This window comes from Erpetoichthys calabaricus, chromosome 1 (assembly GCF_900747795.2).
Source record: "Erpetoichthys calabaricus chromosome 1, fErpCal1.3, whole genome shotgun sequence".
Classification (NCBI taxonomy): Eukaryota; Metazoa; Chordata; class Cladistia; order Polypteriformes; family Polypteridae; genus Erpetoichthys; species Erpetoichthys calabaricus.
Genome location: NC_041394.2, coordinates 247,357,844 through 247,375,636, shown reverse-complemented (window position 1 = coordinate 247,375,636; position 17,793 = coordinate 247,357,844). Strand labels below are relative to the sequence as shown.

The following is a 17,793-nucleotide window of genomic DNA, read 5'->3' as shown; positions in this document are numbered from 1 at the left end:
CTGCCTCAGTCTGACTGACTTCTTGTTTAACAATTATAATTAGTGAGCTACCTATCTTATATTTCATGTGCTCTGTGCACTGACAGTTTTCATCCAACCACCTACAGTATATTCAGACATACATCTAGTTCAGGAGTGTGGGGAAATAGTGCCTGTGCTAGCAGCAATGGGTGCAAGAGGTGAATCAGCCCTGGATAGTCCTACTGACCCAATTCCAATATTTCAGCATATCTAACACAGTTGATTTTTTTCCAGCTGTGTAAATACAAAAGCAACATGTGGAATCTGGTCCTTAACATGAAATTGACATCCACATTTAGGTGTGGATTTCGATGCTAATACAATTGTATTTCTGTACAAGAAATCTCTGTTAGAACATTCAGATTGAATTTTTAAACCTTAATTGATTTTTCTCACATCATCTCTGTGTAGCATAGCATAACTTAACAACCAACAAACCTCTTACAAACTATTCATCCCACTAAAATAGTTTGGATTCAGCGGGTTGGAAAATGGATGGATGGATGGATGGAAAAATTCTGTTGGATCATCTTTGTCAATGCCTTTGACGATTTTGAAAATCTGGATTAAATTCATTGACCTCTTCATTCGAGATTTTCATTCCATTTAGCTTCAAACTTTGTGTCATGTACATTAATTAATGACGCCACGCTAGAAGACAGCAGCCTAGCTGTAGAATATGAGGATCCAGAAGAGTTTTCATTGAGAGTTTAATGGCAATATAGGAGTACAGGTAGTGCAAAGTTTTTTTTTTTATTGTGATAAAATTCTTATTTAGTCAAAAATGTATACAGAGCATAACACTAAAATAATCCATTTAAGAAAGAAAATAAAAGTGTAACCCACAGAGTGCTTAACCCCTCATTCCCACCAACCCTCCAAATATTTCAATTAGAGCCCAGGAGCTAAAACAAGATAAAACTATTATGCTGAGGTGAAAAATATGAGGACTGTCAGGGCAAAGAGTGAAACAGCTTGAAAATAAACTAAGATCAATGGATCACAGCATTAGCACCCATGAAGGGATGACTTTAAAGAGAAAAATATGTTTGACTACAAAAAATGGAAGGAAGGAATAGAGTGTGACTATATGCAGAAGCAAACAATAATTTATAACCACTTAGATTTAAAAAATAAAAATAAAAACTCAATACTGCCACTATATTTACTGCCTGCATCCAAATGTGAACTCTGAAGAGTGTGCTTCTGTAGAAGAAGGGCACAATAAATTTTGGAGGGAGACGAAGAAAAAGTCACCACATTTTAGTAGTAATTAGTGCAGCATTCCACGCTGGGGGTCAACAGGTACTCTTGAGCTAAATTTGCATTGACTTTGTGGCAGTAAAGAAAATCAAGCACACAAACCTGTTGGTGACCTGAATTCAAGGTCCTGACATTCCATGACATTATATTAGGTTTAGCCATACTTGATGCGTGTGTGAGAGAGAGCAAAAGACAGGAGGGAAAAAAAGGTAGGAATAAACAGTGAGAGGTGGCTGTCCAGTGTGAGGAAAGCACAGAAGGGGCCCTTGTGCTCCCCTGAGAAAGAATTCTCCGTACCAAAAGAGCTCCAAAAAAGTAAACAGAACAATTCCAAGAATCACAGTTAGCTAAATTAGCACCTAACAGACAATTGCACATTACACTAAGATAACAGAAATAAAAGCAGAATCTTTTGAACACATCAAAACTCTGCTAGGTATCCCACCCACAGTTTCCACAGCGAGGCCAATGCAGGAAGAAAGCCAAAGAAACTAAGAAGATCACAAAGGGGAAAGTATAAATTGAAATAATAACGTTCATTACCTCCAAAACCTCCACGGGGAGTCAGATTTTGAGTGAGCAGATCCAAGGCTCAATTTGTGGAATCATCTACATTATTTCAGGATTAAAGTTAAGAAGGTTCAGAAACCACATAGGAAATGTTTAAGTGAGGAACAAAATTGGGTTGACCTTTTCAAAATCTTCCTTCAGACCGACAAACCATTGTCATGGCAAGATGCTGTACTTTGCAGGTCCCAAAAATCTTTAATTATTTTTGCACGTTCTGATCATTCAGCTTGAATATCAATAAAGTTAGCATATTCATATTTAAAATGGCTATATGCTTACCACCATCAATGTAATCCATTATTGAATGGTATGACTTGATATGTGAGCTAAATGTTATCTCTGGCCCCACAAAAACATTTATGTGAAGAGAAGTCAGTGAATACTTCAGAAATATTTATGAAAAATTAAAGTTTGAGACAAGAAGTCAAAGAAAAAGGGCCCTGTTTGGAGTAGCAGCACAAAGTCCACACAGTGGACTTCTTACTGGCATTTACAGATAAATGATCTGAGGGAATGCTCGTGCAAGGAAAGAGGAAGCTGTCACAAGATTCTTGGTCTGTTCTGCCAGTAATAAGACAGGAGAGGTTTCAGCTGAATTTTAAGGTCACGTGTTTATTGTACTGTCTTTACTATTGTCTGTTTACTCTGAGGTACAATGTGAATGTTAAACAGACTCTGAAAAAATACTCTGCTTCTTATGTGTCCATACTGAATTTGAGAGGTGAACCGAGGTGGCAAATGCATTTTTTGCCTTGCAAAGAGGAGAACATAGGAATAAAGAAAGCTCATGACATGGCTTTAAATCAAGAAAAAATGTTTCTTGAAACCAGCATAGGTTAATACTAATCCACTAAAATATGGTTACTTGCTTCATGAACAGTTGAGGATTCCAGAAATTAACTCATAAGGACCCATGATATTGGGAATTGGGCAGGGCTAGTATTTATTTTCCTTCCCTAAGTTAATTTTTTGGTTTATTGTTGACTAGATATGTACATTTTACTCACTAAAGTGGCACTAAAGGTTGCTGTATAGATTTGTTGGTCAATCTTACTATCCCCTCTATCCTCATCAAGACCCTGAGGAACTTGAACCACCATCCACATACAAAGGCAATTGCTCACCCTTTATGTACAGGGAACAAGCTACTCTTTTTCTAGAAGAAGACCATGACCTCAGATTGGAGGGTATCAATTCTTATTTCAGTGGCATCACAATCCGCTGTGAACCATTTCAGTGTCTCAAGAGGACAAAATCACCTGACAGTAGAGATCCAGTCTCTTGCATACTCTTTAATCCTTAGCTTTGCCTTGATGCGCTATCCATGAAATCATGAACGGGAAGTGAGACAAGATGCATACTTGGTGGAATCCAGCATCCTGGTGAGTGGTCTGGACCGGAAGTGAATTATGCAGACACTCCAGTGTCACAAATACAGGGGCTGAATGGCATGCAGTATCAACTCTCGAACCACATATTCTTGTACCACCTTGCACAGGATATCCCAGGATACACAGTCATAAGCATTTTCCAAATCCATAAAGTATAGGTAGACAATATTAGTTATATCACATAATGCCTCAGGTATCTGTGGTAGGACAAAGAGTGTCCACTGTTCTATAGCCAGAATGAAATCTACTTTACCCTTCCCAGATCTTACATTCAACTATCAAATTAGAGAGAGGCTTAGGAGTGTGATTCCATGGTAGCTGAAACACAACCTTCTATCACATTTATTTAAAAATGGAAGTAAGCATCAACTATGCCAAGCTTGGGAAACTGTCCCCACCTTCCCCACAACATTCGAGAGGCATGTTAGCAAAATCCAGTTATTTCTCATTTTCTGGTCAGATTTTATCTACCCCAGCCAATGCTTCTGACTCTTCCTCCTCTTTTCGCCTATTAAAAGTATTCCCGATGAAGGTCAACATTGTCCTGTCCTTGCTGAGAACAAGCTTGGGCAATGTCCCATGTAGCTTTTCTAAGTGTTGAAATGGTCTGCTAGAAAAACTTTGGCCATCTGAAAGCCATACTCTATGGCTTCACCTAACTCCACCCATACATAGGTCTTTGGTTTTGACCATTGTGTAGCTGCCAGCTTTTTGGCATTCTGGTACACCTCACTCACTCAAATCTGGAGGCCCCCTTACTAACATTGCCTGCAAGGCCTGTTTCTTCAGCTTGGCTAATCAGGTGACAGACAAGATACAAGTATACCCTACCCTCTCCAAGAAAAGCGATTTAGAAAATGCATTAATGAACAGGAGATCAGTCTGTGTTGCTTTGTGACTGAGTAAAACCATTTACAAACATACATCCTTTGGATGAACCATCAAAGAAATTCAGCAGTATATTTGGAAAAATGACAAGACTTAATCATCTTTGAGGATGAAAGATAAATAGAAATTTTTTTGTGCTGCATGTGTTAAGTTGGTAATGCTTGAGAGAGTGTGCTTTTGTTTAAGATGAAGACAGCTGCATTGTTCAGTTCTCAGCTGTATAGTCTCTTTGCCTTTTGCCTGTTTGCACAGTGTTTAGAACTGTCGTTCATTTCTAACTCCTTTTAACTTGGTATTTTATGGCTCTCCCACTCCATGCACGTCCGCACACAGTACATTTCAAACTGACACCATTAGCAAAATGCATTGTTAGCACTCATAAAACCAAACTCCCCCATCATACCATATACCAAAAGATGAGGACTACTCAGTGAAATGCACAGTATTCAATAACTGTCATTATCATGCAATAATAATTACATAGCTTCTTTTTAACATAGTTCTTAATTTTTTATAGACTGTTCATTTAATGAAAATTTCTGCCCTGTGTTGGATTATGTATTAGTGCTTTATTAATTATTGAAAGAACTGTAAACCAGCCAGTAAAATGCTGTTTCAATTCATGAGCATTTTTATGTCTTCTTAGAATTACACAATGAAAGGAAAGTCATTTTAGCACTAGCATTTAGTATAAGGGTGGCAGTGTGGCACATTGGTTAGTGCCACTGCCTCACAGGCCCGGAGCCCTTAATGCCGCTCTCATGTCATTCACAGGTTGTGTGGATTGTGCACATTCTCAAAGTGCCTGTGTGGGTTTTTCTCCAAGTACTCCATTTTCTTTAACACAAATGTGTGTGTTATTTTAACTAACTGTAGTTAGCCCAGTAGAAATGAGTTTGTGAGTGTGGACTACTGCCCTATCTAGGGTTGTTTTCATACAGTACTTTGAGCAACATGCTGTCATGATAGGTGTTCACCCTCCCGAGCCTGAACTGGACGAGGCAGATACAGTAATATAGACAGAACTTGGTTTTAAAATTGTTTTGGTACTCTCTGTTATTTTATAGCCTGCACTAAGAGAAGAATACTTATCGTATATACTTGAGTATAAGCCGACCCGAATATAGGCCGAGGTACCTAATTTTACCTACAAAAACTGGAAAAACTTATTGACTTGAGTATAAGCCTAGGGTGGTAAATGCAGCAGCTACTGGTAAGTTTCAATAATCAAAATAAATACCAATAAAATTACCGTACATTAATTGAGGCATCAGTAGGTTAAATGTTTTTGCGTATTTATTTCAAAGAAAAACAGTAAACTAGCTCTGCAAGTGGAGAAGAAGGTCAACAAAAACAATGTGATATCTTGTGTGTGTGTCTCCCTCTCTCGCTCGCTCGCTGCACAGGGAGAGACTGAACATGTGCGGAAATCATCGGCGCGCAGAAACCAAAAGGGAAACTGGCTTGTTCATATACAGGGGGGCAGCAGGACCTGACTCTCACTCCAAGGGTGACGTTTTTCACCACATTTTGGGTGCTGAAAAACTCTGCTTATATTCGAGTATATACAGTATATAAAAAATAAACTGAACTGAATTATAGAAGAATGTGTATTTTTGCAGTCATGAAGTTTGAGACAATGTATACAGACTCGTACAAGGTACATACTGAACAGGTGGTATCCTGGGATAAATATCAAGAGAATTACATGGATGGATGGATGGATGGATGGATGGATGGATGGATGGATAGATAGATAGATAGATAGATAGATAGATAGATAGATAGATAGATAGATAGATAGATAGATAGATAGATAGATAGATAGATAGATAGATAGATAGAATTACACAATTAGGGAAACTCTCTTCCTAAATGATAAACAGGCCAAATACCTTCCACCACATTCTAAGTCTGGTACTGCCCAAACGCTTTACACAAAGTTACCTCACTGTGATCTTTATTTTTGTTGTTGTCAGCTGAAAATGCACAAGCTAGACAGGTCATTGTGTCTGATGTTCCCACTTGATGAGGAGCAGGCAGTCATTCCCTTTGCGAATGCTTAAGCAGCAGGCAGCTCATTCCCATCCTGTGGTTTCATCTCTCTATATGCTGTAAAACCAGAGCCCTAACCTAAAGAAGATTATCTTAAAGTGAGGAATGACTGCAATATTAACTGCTTAAATGTGTGCTGTGCATTTAAAACTGCTGCCAAAATACATCATATACTTCTGGATGGATAGTCTTAAAGAAGTACAGTATATATTACTGTAGACTCCATTTTCAAATGAGTTTGCAAAGTATTAATTATGACATGCATAATATAAATAACACAGATAAGTAGCTTACACTGAAAACTTGTGACGAGAAAAAAAAACACATTTGGGAGAAAATTATTTAAGCGTAGTTAGACCTATGTTTTTATAACATAAAATTTCCAGTCCCACTTAATTCAGTCAAGGGTAGTGAAGAACTGGTATCTATCCTGGCATCGTCACATTACATGTAATTAACCAACCCAAAGGGGCACCACTATATCATAACGTCCCTCCCACACTCAGATCGGCCCAGTTTAGAATCTGCAATTAACCTGACAAGTATATCTTTCAAAAGTGAGTGGTAAACCATATCTGGAAAAAAACTAAGCAGAAATGGTGTAAACACACAATGGTGTAAACCCAGGCCACAGAATCTGTGAGAAAGCAGCACTAAGCACTGTGCCACCTTACACCCATATAGTCTTTCAATTTAAAAAGAACTGATTTAGAGAGTCATTTAGTATTTTTACATTATACCTAACTGTTGAACTTGAGTTATTTACCTATGTTGGGTAAAAGCAAATGGTAACCTATGAACTAGAAGAATGCTACTTTTATAAACCATACCTCTATAGTTCCATGAGTCAAGACGAGAGCAATAAAGATGAGAGGGTTAGAACATTGTGCAAATAATAATAATAATAATTCTTTACATTTACATAGTGGTTTTCTCACTACTCAATCAATGTATTTGTTGAGTAAATTTGTTGTGTGAGGTTTGCTAGGACTTTAACCCATACAACTATTTTTTATATCTATAACAAGATCTCACAGAGTGTGAGTTACAGTCAGATCCCTCTTCCTTAATACTTGTTGCATTATTGTTTGATGTATAGTTGGCTGATTTAGCACACCCATACCTTTTATAGTGTGCCATATGCTTATATGTCTGTGGCATTTAGAATTTCAGCGATATTGAGAACACCTTGCCTCTCTGATCAGCTGAAGCCTTGCTGAGATGGTCTGCATTGTGTGCTGGAGGAAATTCATAGATTCAAGTTCATTTACTGGGTTGCAATGTACACTTCAATTAAAATTGCTGTGTATTGCATACTGGAACACACAAATTCATAAATTTTATTCTACTCTTCATATAGAGTGTTCTGTGGTTCTGTTCATTGTGACGATGCAATTTAAAATTAAATGTGAATGACAACATTCATGAGCTATTTACGATCAAAATTATAAAACTGCTAAAGAAAGACACAGTGCTGCTGTTTAATCGCAAAGCCATGACAAAAATATGTACTGTATGTACAGTACCATTGTGATCCTCAAGTCAAGTTAAGATCTGCCACGCTAGAAAAAGGTGGTGTTTTGGAAATATTGCATTGTTTGTATTTTGGAATGGGTTGTATTTGATCTTTTATAACACCTTTAGTTATTTAGTTATTTACAGTTAGGTCCATAAATATTTGGACAGAGACAACTTTTTTCTAATTTTGGTTCTGTACATTACCACAATGAATTTTAAATGAAACAACTCAGATGCAGTTGAAGTGCAGACTTTCAGCTTTAATTCAGTGGGGTGAACAAAACATAAAAAGCATAAAAATGTGAGGCAACTAAAGCATTTTTTAACACAATCTCTTCATGTCAGGGGCTCAAAAGTAATTGGACAAATTAAATAACTGGAAATAAAATGTTCACTTCTAATACTTGGTTGAAAACCCTTTGCTGGCAATGACAGCCTGAAGTCTTGAACTCATGGACATCACCAGATTCTGGGTTTCCTCCTTTTTAATGCTCTGTCAGGCCTTTACTGCAGCAGCTTTCAGTTGCTGTTTGTTTGTGGGCCTTTCTGTCTGAAGTTTAGTCTTCAACAAGTGAAATGCATGCTCAATTGGGTTAAGATCAGGTGACTGACTTGGCCATTCAAGAATTTTCCACTTCCATGCTTTAATAAACTCCTGGGTTGCTTTGGCTGTATGTTTTGGGTCATTGTCCATCTGTATCATGAAACGCCACCCAATCCATTTGACTACATTTAGCTGGATTTGAGCAGACAGTATGTCTCTGAACACCTCAGAATTCATTCGGCTGCTTCTGTCCTGTGTCACATCATCAATAAACACTAGTGTCCCAGTGTCACTGGCAGCCATGCACGCCCAAGCCATCACACTGCCTCCACCGTGTTTTACAGATGATGTGGTATGCTTTGGATACGGAGCTTTTCCACGTCTTCTCCATACTTTTTTCTTGCCATCATTCTGGTAGAGGTTGATCTTGGTTTCATCTGTCCAAAGAATGTTTTTCCAGAACTGTGCTGGCTTTTTTAGATGTTCTTTAGTAAAGTCCAATCTAGCCTTTCTATTCTTGAGGCTTATGAGTGGCTTGCATCTTGCAGTGCACCCTCTGTATTTACTTTCATGCAGTCTTCTCTTTATGGTAGACTTGGATATCGATACGCCTACCCCCTGGAGAGTGTTGTTCACTTGGTTGGCTGTTGTCAAGGGGTTTCTCTTCACCATGGAAATGATTCTGCGATCATCCACCACTGTTGTCTTCCATGGATGTCCAGGTCTTTTTGCGTTGCTGAGTTCACCAGTGCTTGCATTCTTTTTCAGCATGTACCAAACTGTAAATTTTGACTCTTGTAATATTGTAGCAATTTCTCGGATGGGTTTTTTCTGTTTTCGCAGCTTAAGGATGGCTTCTTTCACCTGCATGGAGAGCTCCTTTGACCGCATGTTGTCTGTTCACAGCAAAATCTTCCACATGCAAGCACCACACCTGAAGTCAACTCCTGGCCTTTTATCTGCTTAATTGATAATGACATAACGACGGACTTGCCCACACCTGCCCATGAAATAGCCTTTGAGTCAATTGTCCAATTACTTTTGAGCCCCTGAAATGAAGGGATTGTGTTAAAAAAATGCTTTAGTTGCCTCACATTTTTATGCAATCGTTTTGTTCACCCCACTGAAATAAAGCTGAAAGTCTGCAATTCAACTGCATCTGAGTTGTTTCATTTAAAATTCATTGTGGTAATGTACAGAACCAAAAAGAGAAAAAAGTTGTCTCTGTCCAAATATTTATGGACCTAACTGTAGCTTGGATATTGTCTGTTTGGAATTTGCACTTTCTTCCTGTGTCTGCCTGAGTTTGCTCCTTGTACTTTTAATTTACTTGCCACTTACTAAAGACTCCAGATTGACCCGGTGTCTGTGACATTGGGTGCATGAATGGGTTCTGTGATGAATTGGCACCCCATTTACAGCTGGTTTCAGCCTGTTAAGCAGGTTTGAAAGTATTATAATGTACTGTTGTTAGTAAGAGTTTAAATTTAAAGAAACAAATAAAAGAAAATGTTCAGTATTTTTTTTTGATTAGGTACAGTTTGATTAAAAATAATCATATTGTTTTAAACAATCGATCTGGAAGGAAAGTGGAAATAAAGACCACTCCAATTAGAATCCAGATTTTCTAGCTCTGATAGCCATGTTGTGCCTTTCCTCATTAACATGTACAGTGTTCTTGGTTGATCTCCTCTTGCCATTCTACTAATATTTGCCACGCTGTGCACTTAATGCTTTACTGTGTCTTTACCTTCTCTGCTGTTCGAAGATCTAAGACTTCTCGTGAATTAAGATTGGCCATGTTTATTTGTATTTCAAACAGAACCTACCCTAACCACTTATTCCCAGTGCTTGCCAGCATGCATTTTAAAGAAGTATAATGCACTTTTGTTTTTGTTTCTTGTCTATTAGAATAAAAAAATAATCTTGCCCACAATCAGAAATGTATCAAAGCATATCATTGACCCGTGGTCAAAGTGATTAAAAAATAATGTGGACAGGAAATCTGAAATTATCAGTGAATTCAAATGACTTGCACTTTGTTGTGTCCCTTTCTTGAGGATTGTTTTCTGTTCCTTTTATGTGGAATTGTTAATAATTTATCACACACACAAATACAAAAGACCTTTGAAATACAGATGAGTTGCCATGTTGCTATAGGGACTAACATTTTTTGTTTGATGTTTAAGGGTGTCTGTGGCCCTGTGCCAATGAACCTTAATTGGAATAATTCAGAATTTTGCCTGATGCCATTCCATTGAAGATGTTTTGACCTTGATAAATGTGGTTAATCAAAACCTATACCTGTTATTTTTCTTTTTTTCCAGGCAGCAAGCTTTATTCCATGTTTTAATTGCATATTCTGTATATAACACAGTAAGTGACTTCTACATAATCTCTTAAAATGTGCATGCCATCTTAATAGATTTGATAGCAGTTTTAAAAAGGAGTGAGTTTAGAATTTGGGATGTTCTGCTGAGAGCTGGGTGGTGCGTTGAGGCTGTCATCGTGGTGTCAAAGTGCCTCTGTGCGGGTGGGTCCTTCTGAGTCTGTCACTGTTCATATGTGTACAGAGGATGGATTTAACTCTGTACGTCCCAAATCTATTCAGATTTGCTTTGTTCTATTGATTCGGCCTACGTTCAGTTAACTATATTACATTTTTAATCTAAGCTGAACATTTTAAGTTTGAATATTACATTGTTGCAGAACCACTGTCAGTATTTAAGCATTATTAATAAATGGTTTTAAAAAGGAATATTATAGGAAGAAAAAGATTTTGTCACAATAAACGTTCCTAAAAATGCTTTCAGAACAAAAAACAAGCTTTCAAGAACATGTGAACAACTTTGGCGAAAAAAAAATTCACATTACTGAAAAAGTGTCATCTTGTAAATCATGCAGCAAGACTGAATGTTACACTCAGTGTGTGAAACATAAATTTAATGACAGAATTATAAAGTAGCATCTGGAACAGCAGGGTTAACAACAGTAAAGCTTAGTTTTGCAATAAACAAGTTTTAGCTGTATCTGAGTGATCAAGATTGTTGTAATTTGTATGGATTCAGAGAGACTAATGGTAATTTTTTTATGAGTAGGATGTCTATTGTATAAAGAAAGCTAGCCTTCCATCAATGTGCCCTTGTGTTATGTGTAAGCAGTTTGAGAAGTACTTTGTCAGTTTTGATGAATGAAGAGGATTGTTATCACACTGATTTCCAGAGACACTTCATATTTTATGTGATGTTTATCTCTTATACTTACAATGTTGCCACATACTCAAACCAACTGAGCTATGTACAGTGGGGCAAAAAAGTATTTAGTCAGCCACCAATTGTGCAAGTTCTCCCACTTAAAAAGATGAGAGAGGCCTGTAATTTTCATCATAGGTATACCTCAACTATGAGAGACAAAATGAGAAAAAAAAATCCAGAAAATCACATTGTCTGATTTTTGAAGAATTTATTTGCAAATTATGGTGGGAAAAAAAGTATTTGGTCAATATCAAAAGTTAATCTCAATACTTTGTTATATACCCTTTGTTTGCAATGACAGAGGTGAAACGTTTTCTGTAAGTCTTCACAAGGTTTTCACACACTGTTGCTGGTATTTTGGCCCATTCCTCCATGCAGATCTCCTCTAGAGCAGTGATGTTTTGGGGCTGTCGCTGGGCAACACGGACTTTCAACTCCCTCCAAAGATTTTCTATGGGGTTGAGATCTGGAGACTGGCTAGGCCACTCCAGGACCTTCAAATGCTTCTTACGAAGCCACTCCTTCGTTACCCGGGCGGTGTGTTTGGGATCATTGTCATGCTGAAAGACCCAGCCACATTTCATCTTCAATGCCCTTGCTGATGGAAGGAGGTTTTCACTCAAAATCTGACGATACATGGCCCCATTCATTCTTTCCTTTACACGGATCAGTCATCCTGGTCCCTTTGCAGAAAAACAGCCCCAAAGCATGATGTTTCCACCCCCATGCTTTACAGTAGGTATGGTGTTCTTTGGATGCAACTCAGCATTCTTTCTCCTCCAAACACGACGAGTAGAGTTTTTACCAAAAAGTTCTATTTTGGTTTCATCTGACCATATGACATTCTCCCAGTCCTCTTCTGAATCATCCAAATGCTCTCTAGCAAACTTCAGACGGGCCTGCACATTAAGCAGGGGGACACGTCTGGCACTGCAGGATTTGAGTCCCTGGCGGCATAGTGTGTTACTGATGGTAGCCTTTGTTACTTTGGTCCCAGCTCTCTGCAGGTCATTCACTAGGTCCCCCCATGTGGCTCTGGGATTTTTGCTCACCGTTCTTGTGATCATTTTGACCCCACGGGGTGAGATCTTGCGTGGACCCCCAGGTCAAGGGAGATTATCAGAGGTCTTGTATGTCTTCCATTTTCTAATAATTGCTCCCACAGTTGATTTCTTCACACCAAGCTGCTTACCTATTGCAGATTCAGTCTTCCCAGCCTGGTGCAGGTCTACAATTTTGTTTCTGGTGTCGTTTGACAGCTCTTTGGTCTTGGCCATAGTGGAGTTTGGAGTGTGACTGTTTGAGGTTGTGGACAGGTGTCTTTTATATTGATAACGAGTTCAAACAGGTGCCATTAATACAGGTAACGAGTGGAGGAGCCTCTTACAGAAGAAGTTACAGGTCTGTGAGAGCCAGAAATCTTGCTTGTTTGTAGGTAACCAAATACTTATTTTCCACCATAATTTGCAAATAAATTCTTTAAAATCAGACAATGTGATTTTGTGGATTTTTTTTCTCATTTTGTCTCTCATAGTTGAGGTACACATATGATGAAAATTACAGGCCTCTCTCATCTTTTTAAGTGGGAGAACTTGCACAATTGGTGGCTGACTAAATACTTTTTTGCCCCACTGTACATCCTTTGCAGAAAATTATTAGGTTCTTTTGTTAATATTGTAGTTAATTCTTCTTTTTATATATAACTGAGTGAACAATCTGCAAGCACATTAGAATTCTGATACTGTAAGTGGAATATAAACCAGGAGTACATACCTTAATTTATAATTTACAATTTCGCACATCAGCACTGAAAGTATTTATCAATATCAGTGACTAATATATGGCAGTCTGTCTCATTTTTATTTTTGTCAATTGGAGCTATGGCCATGAAGAATAAAGTTTAGATAAAAAAAATAGAAGAAAAATCAATACTTACATGTAATTATTGTTCTTTGGAAAAATATAACTTGTTATTCAGTATTTGGATTAATAATTTTGAAATATAAGTTGCATCCTAATGCTTTGCAGTGGTCAAGAGTGTATAATATACTCATAATCAATTTTTAAATTATATACATCAGTTCAAGATATTATGCATAAAATACTTTTAGGAGTTTTCTCCTGCCCTTATTTTTTATTGCTGTCTTTTTTTCTAGTATCATTCAAATGATTTTATTTTAACTATTTATTTTGAAATTGTTAAGTCCTGATTCTTGACAGACTCTCATATTTCTGTGTTCACACTAGGAAGTTGGATATTGTCAAGGAATGAGTCAAGTCACAGCCCTGCTTCTAATTTATATGAATGAAGAAGATGCATTTTGGGCATTGGTGAGACTTCTCTCTGGACAGAAACATGCAATGCACGGTAAGTCCCTCAGTCAGTATAAATGTCTGTCTTACAATCAGTTACTCTGTGCTGTAGTGATTAGCTAATCTCTCACTTTTAGCTTATTTTTAACAAAACATTGATAAACCCCAGACTATAGACTTTGTATGTTGTACATAATAAATTATCTAAAGATACGTCTGTGAACTGAGAATTTACTGAGACCCTGTCCACATTATTACTTCTCATTTAAAAACGCATACATATGTCTATGTTTTTGCCTTCTGTCCACACTACCCTATTGTTTTTAAACCCTGAAAGTGAAAACTTTTAAAGACACTTTGCAGAGCCGAATACTTTCATAAATGCGGCATCACCATTGTGGTGTAGATGAGCAAAAATGGAGCTTCACAAAAACAATATATTCTAATCACTCCCTGCTTGGTTTGTGCTTGTTTTGTGACCCTTCCCAGAATGGATTTTGCTTATTACAACATATCATTCACTGATTTGTTACCATTCATGAAAGAAAAACATTTTCCAACATAGTGAGCATAGACGGGTTGCTTTCCATGGCACTTATTATGCTGCTTACTAGTATACATCTAAATTGCATTTTGTAAAGTTGCTGTATATATGTGTAAAAGGGAAATTATTTACTGGTCACTACAGTTTTGTGATAAATTCCATGGCTGATGGTGTTAACTATTGTAGTGAAAAATTCAGAGCCCCATGAAAGTCAGATTGTAAATATCTTAGTTGACAGCCTCTATTCAATGATTACTACTTAAACTTATCTGTTCACTAAGGAGAAAAGCATTCTGCAACAAAGTTAATAATAAGTGAATGGGTGTAGAATGCTGCCGAGCTCACAATATTACAGGACAGAGAGAGACAAAAAAAGCACAATGCAGTAAAGCGTAGATATACACACATGCGCACACGCATATCTATTGAGTTCTATTGAGTTGATTTTATAAATGTTGTTTGGTACACAATACGCTCACATTGCTCTGGACTGCCTTTAATCAATCCTCTCACAAAGGAATGTAGAGCTAAACATTTTTTTATTGTTGGTTTAACATTTTTAGTATATTCTTTTATTGACAAGATGGCTGCTGTCAGTTCTGAAGATTGTCACTTTCAAATGTAATCAGTGCATTAACGTGGGACAGGGGCAATTCACTGCAGCTCCTTAAAGAATTTCTTTTTCTATGCTATGAATGCACTGTCAGAGTCCTGCGCTTGCTAATATGTACGAGGATCTAAATTTTTCACTACACGGTCCCTTTGTCGAGTTTGCCGTCAGTGCATGCATGCTCAGTGTGGGTGAAGTTCACCATCATATGTGTTTTCCGTCGTTATAGTATGGACAAGGCATCCTTTTGTAAACAACACAAGAGCTTTGCTTCCAAATGAAAATGTGATGGTGTGCATACAGCCCAAGTGCATAGTACTTTAATTTGTTTCCCGCCTACACATACTTCCCTTGTAACCTCTAGTTATCTATATATACTGTATATAATTCACAAAGTCCATGGCAAGCAAGACGCACACAAGACAGAGCCACGCCCACCAACAATTCACTAAGCAGCTGACACGTAAGACAGAGACCAGACCATGGCAAGCAAGACGCACGCAAGTCCATGCAAGCAACCAACAATTCACTAAGCAGCCGACCATGGCACGTAAGACAGAGACCAGACCATTCGATTCAGTCGTGCGACATTCCCATGAGCATTCTGTATGATATTTGAATATTTGAATATTGTAGGCTGGTGGTGATGGCCACGCCCAGTAGTTGTTCTATACCGTGTCCTGAGTCGCTTTCTCGCGCGTCCACCCTCAATCTCGAGGCATGCGCACTGCCTGCTCATGTACCCGCCCCCAACTCCTCACCTGAGTCGCTTTCATCTGTGTACAGTCCACATGCACCTGTTAGTCACGTTGACTTGACTGTTCAATTTCATGTTAGATTGGCCATTGCAATAACAATTAATAAGGCACAGGGCCAAACTTTCAAAAAGATATGCCTGTATCTGCCAAAACCAGTTTTCAGTCACGGACAATTGTATGTTGCTCTCTTCAGAGTTCCTCAAACCCACCCCCTTTGGACAACTGTGTCTTTCAGGAAGTGTTCACCCATCGATAAATAATTATGCGGCGTATGCTACGCCGCGGGTTGTCTATCTACCTGCTACATTCCACATGCACCTCTGAGCCACGTTGACTTTTCATTGTTCTTTTCGGTTCCGGCTGCTTTTCTATATATAATCCACCAAGTCGCCCGACCATGGGACACGCACGCACGACAGAGCCCCACCCATCAACTCTAACCCTCCTCCTGCATTCACCGCAATGTACTGGAATGCAGTACATTGTGTTGCTCTCTCCAGAGTTCCATCTTTTCATTCACTCACAGTCGTATCCTCAAACCCACCCCATTTGGACAACTGTGTCTTTCAGGAAGTGTTCACCCATCAATAAATAATTATGCGGGTTGGCTAGTTGTGTACTATTTTTATTTGTTCGCCATAGAAAAGTGTACATAAGAGATACAGTAATTACCTGGATGTATTTGTTGCCCAAACTGGAAACGGCCCTAGTGCATTAATGTGTAAGCGATTCCCGGCACCCCTGCCTGATACGCTCTGCTTCTTACCCCAAAAGATTTACAAGCTTGGCACTGCTTACATTTCTTAACAAAAAGACAAATATCGTATTTCATACCCTCCCAGCAGTAATGTTGTTGAACCCTATTAAATGGTCTTTCCCTCTCCAAGATGGCTGGACTGTGGTGGGATATAGCAGAAGTGGATGATTTCTGCCTCTAGAGACTGAGGCACCAACAGTTGAAGGGAAGAAGGCATTTCCAGTGTGCCATCCCAGTGGTAGTAGAGAACCCCTTGGTAGCACTTGACCTGTGGGCAGCACAACTAATATATGCGAATGACTGAGCTCTCAAGTGAGACGACTTCTTGAGCAGGAAGCTTTTCTTGATCCTTTCATCTGTGAAGAATGGATAGAGTAGGATTCTTCCTCTGTTCCTCCTCTAACTGCTGTATGCTGAATTCTGGAATCCAGCTAGTTTCTTGCACACCCAGTGGGTGAGACACTCCCTGGACCTCATTGTGGTCTCCTATTGAATTTGTCTTAGTTGGGACTTCATTTTCAGCGTGCCCACTCCCAAGTGAACTCCGCCTCACTGCACGGGGGATCTCATCATCCAAATCACTTTCGAAGCAACTCCATTGCTTTTGACAATGTGCGCAGCCCCCAAAAGGCAGGCTGTCAAGATCTTTTCCACCATGGTAGCACTTACAAGCAGACTCCCCTTCCTTCCTGGAAAGGGTATTGTCATGTTGTATACATTTGTAATGTTCAATTTGGATGTCATACTGGCTGAGTTCCTCTAACCAGTGGGCTAACTGTCCTTCCAGATGTCTGAATTGGAAGAGCCAAGTGAGACTGTTATGATCAGTACAAATGAGAAAACAATGGCCAAGAAGATAATGTCTGAAGTGCATTATAAACGTCACCACAGGAAGCAGTTTCCTTTTTGTTGCACAGTAACGCTGCTGGGTGCTTTGTAATCATGAGCTGGCATATGTAATAACCCTTTCCACTCCCTCTTGCAGGTGGGAGAGGACTGCACTGATGGTAAAGCTGGAACCATCTGTATCTAGTATAAAGGTCCCTTCAGATAGATAGATAGATAGATAGATAGATAGATAGATAGATAGATAGATAGATAGATAGATAGATAGATAGATAGATAGATAGATACTTTATTAATCCCAAGGGGAAATTCACAAGGCAGGGGATAAGCCAATATTGGAGCTGTTGTCAAACTTTTCTTCTGCTTCTGAAATACTAGCTGCTGAGTCTCACTCCCATTTGAATTTGATTCCTTTCAGCTGGGTCATTGGACTCGCAATTTCTGAAAATACTGGTACAAAT

General features: G+C 38.6%; 1 protein-coding gene across 3 annotated transcripts in view; it reads left to right on the top strand.

The window, feature by feature from the left end:
• Positions 1-17,793, top strand: part of usp6nl (USP6 N-terminal like) — a 308,470-nt gene that overhangs the window by 255,320 nt on the left and 35,357 nt on the right. For all 3 annotated transcript variants that reach the window (XM_028813853.2, XM_051935830.1, XM_028813845.2), the window contains 2 exons: positions 10,578-10,626; positions 13,752-13,872. In XM_028813853.2, the coding sequence (XP_028669686.1) occupies positions 10,578-10,626; positions 13,752-13,872 (170 nt within the window). The remainder of the gene's footprint in view (positions 1-10,577; positions 10,627-13,751; positions 13,873-17,793) is intronic.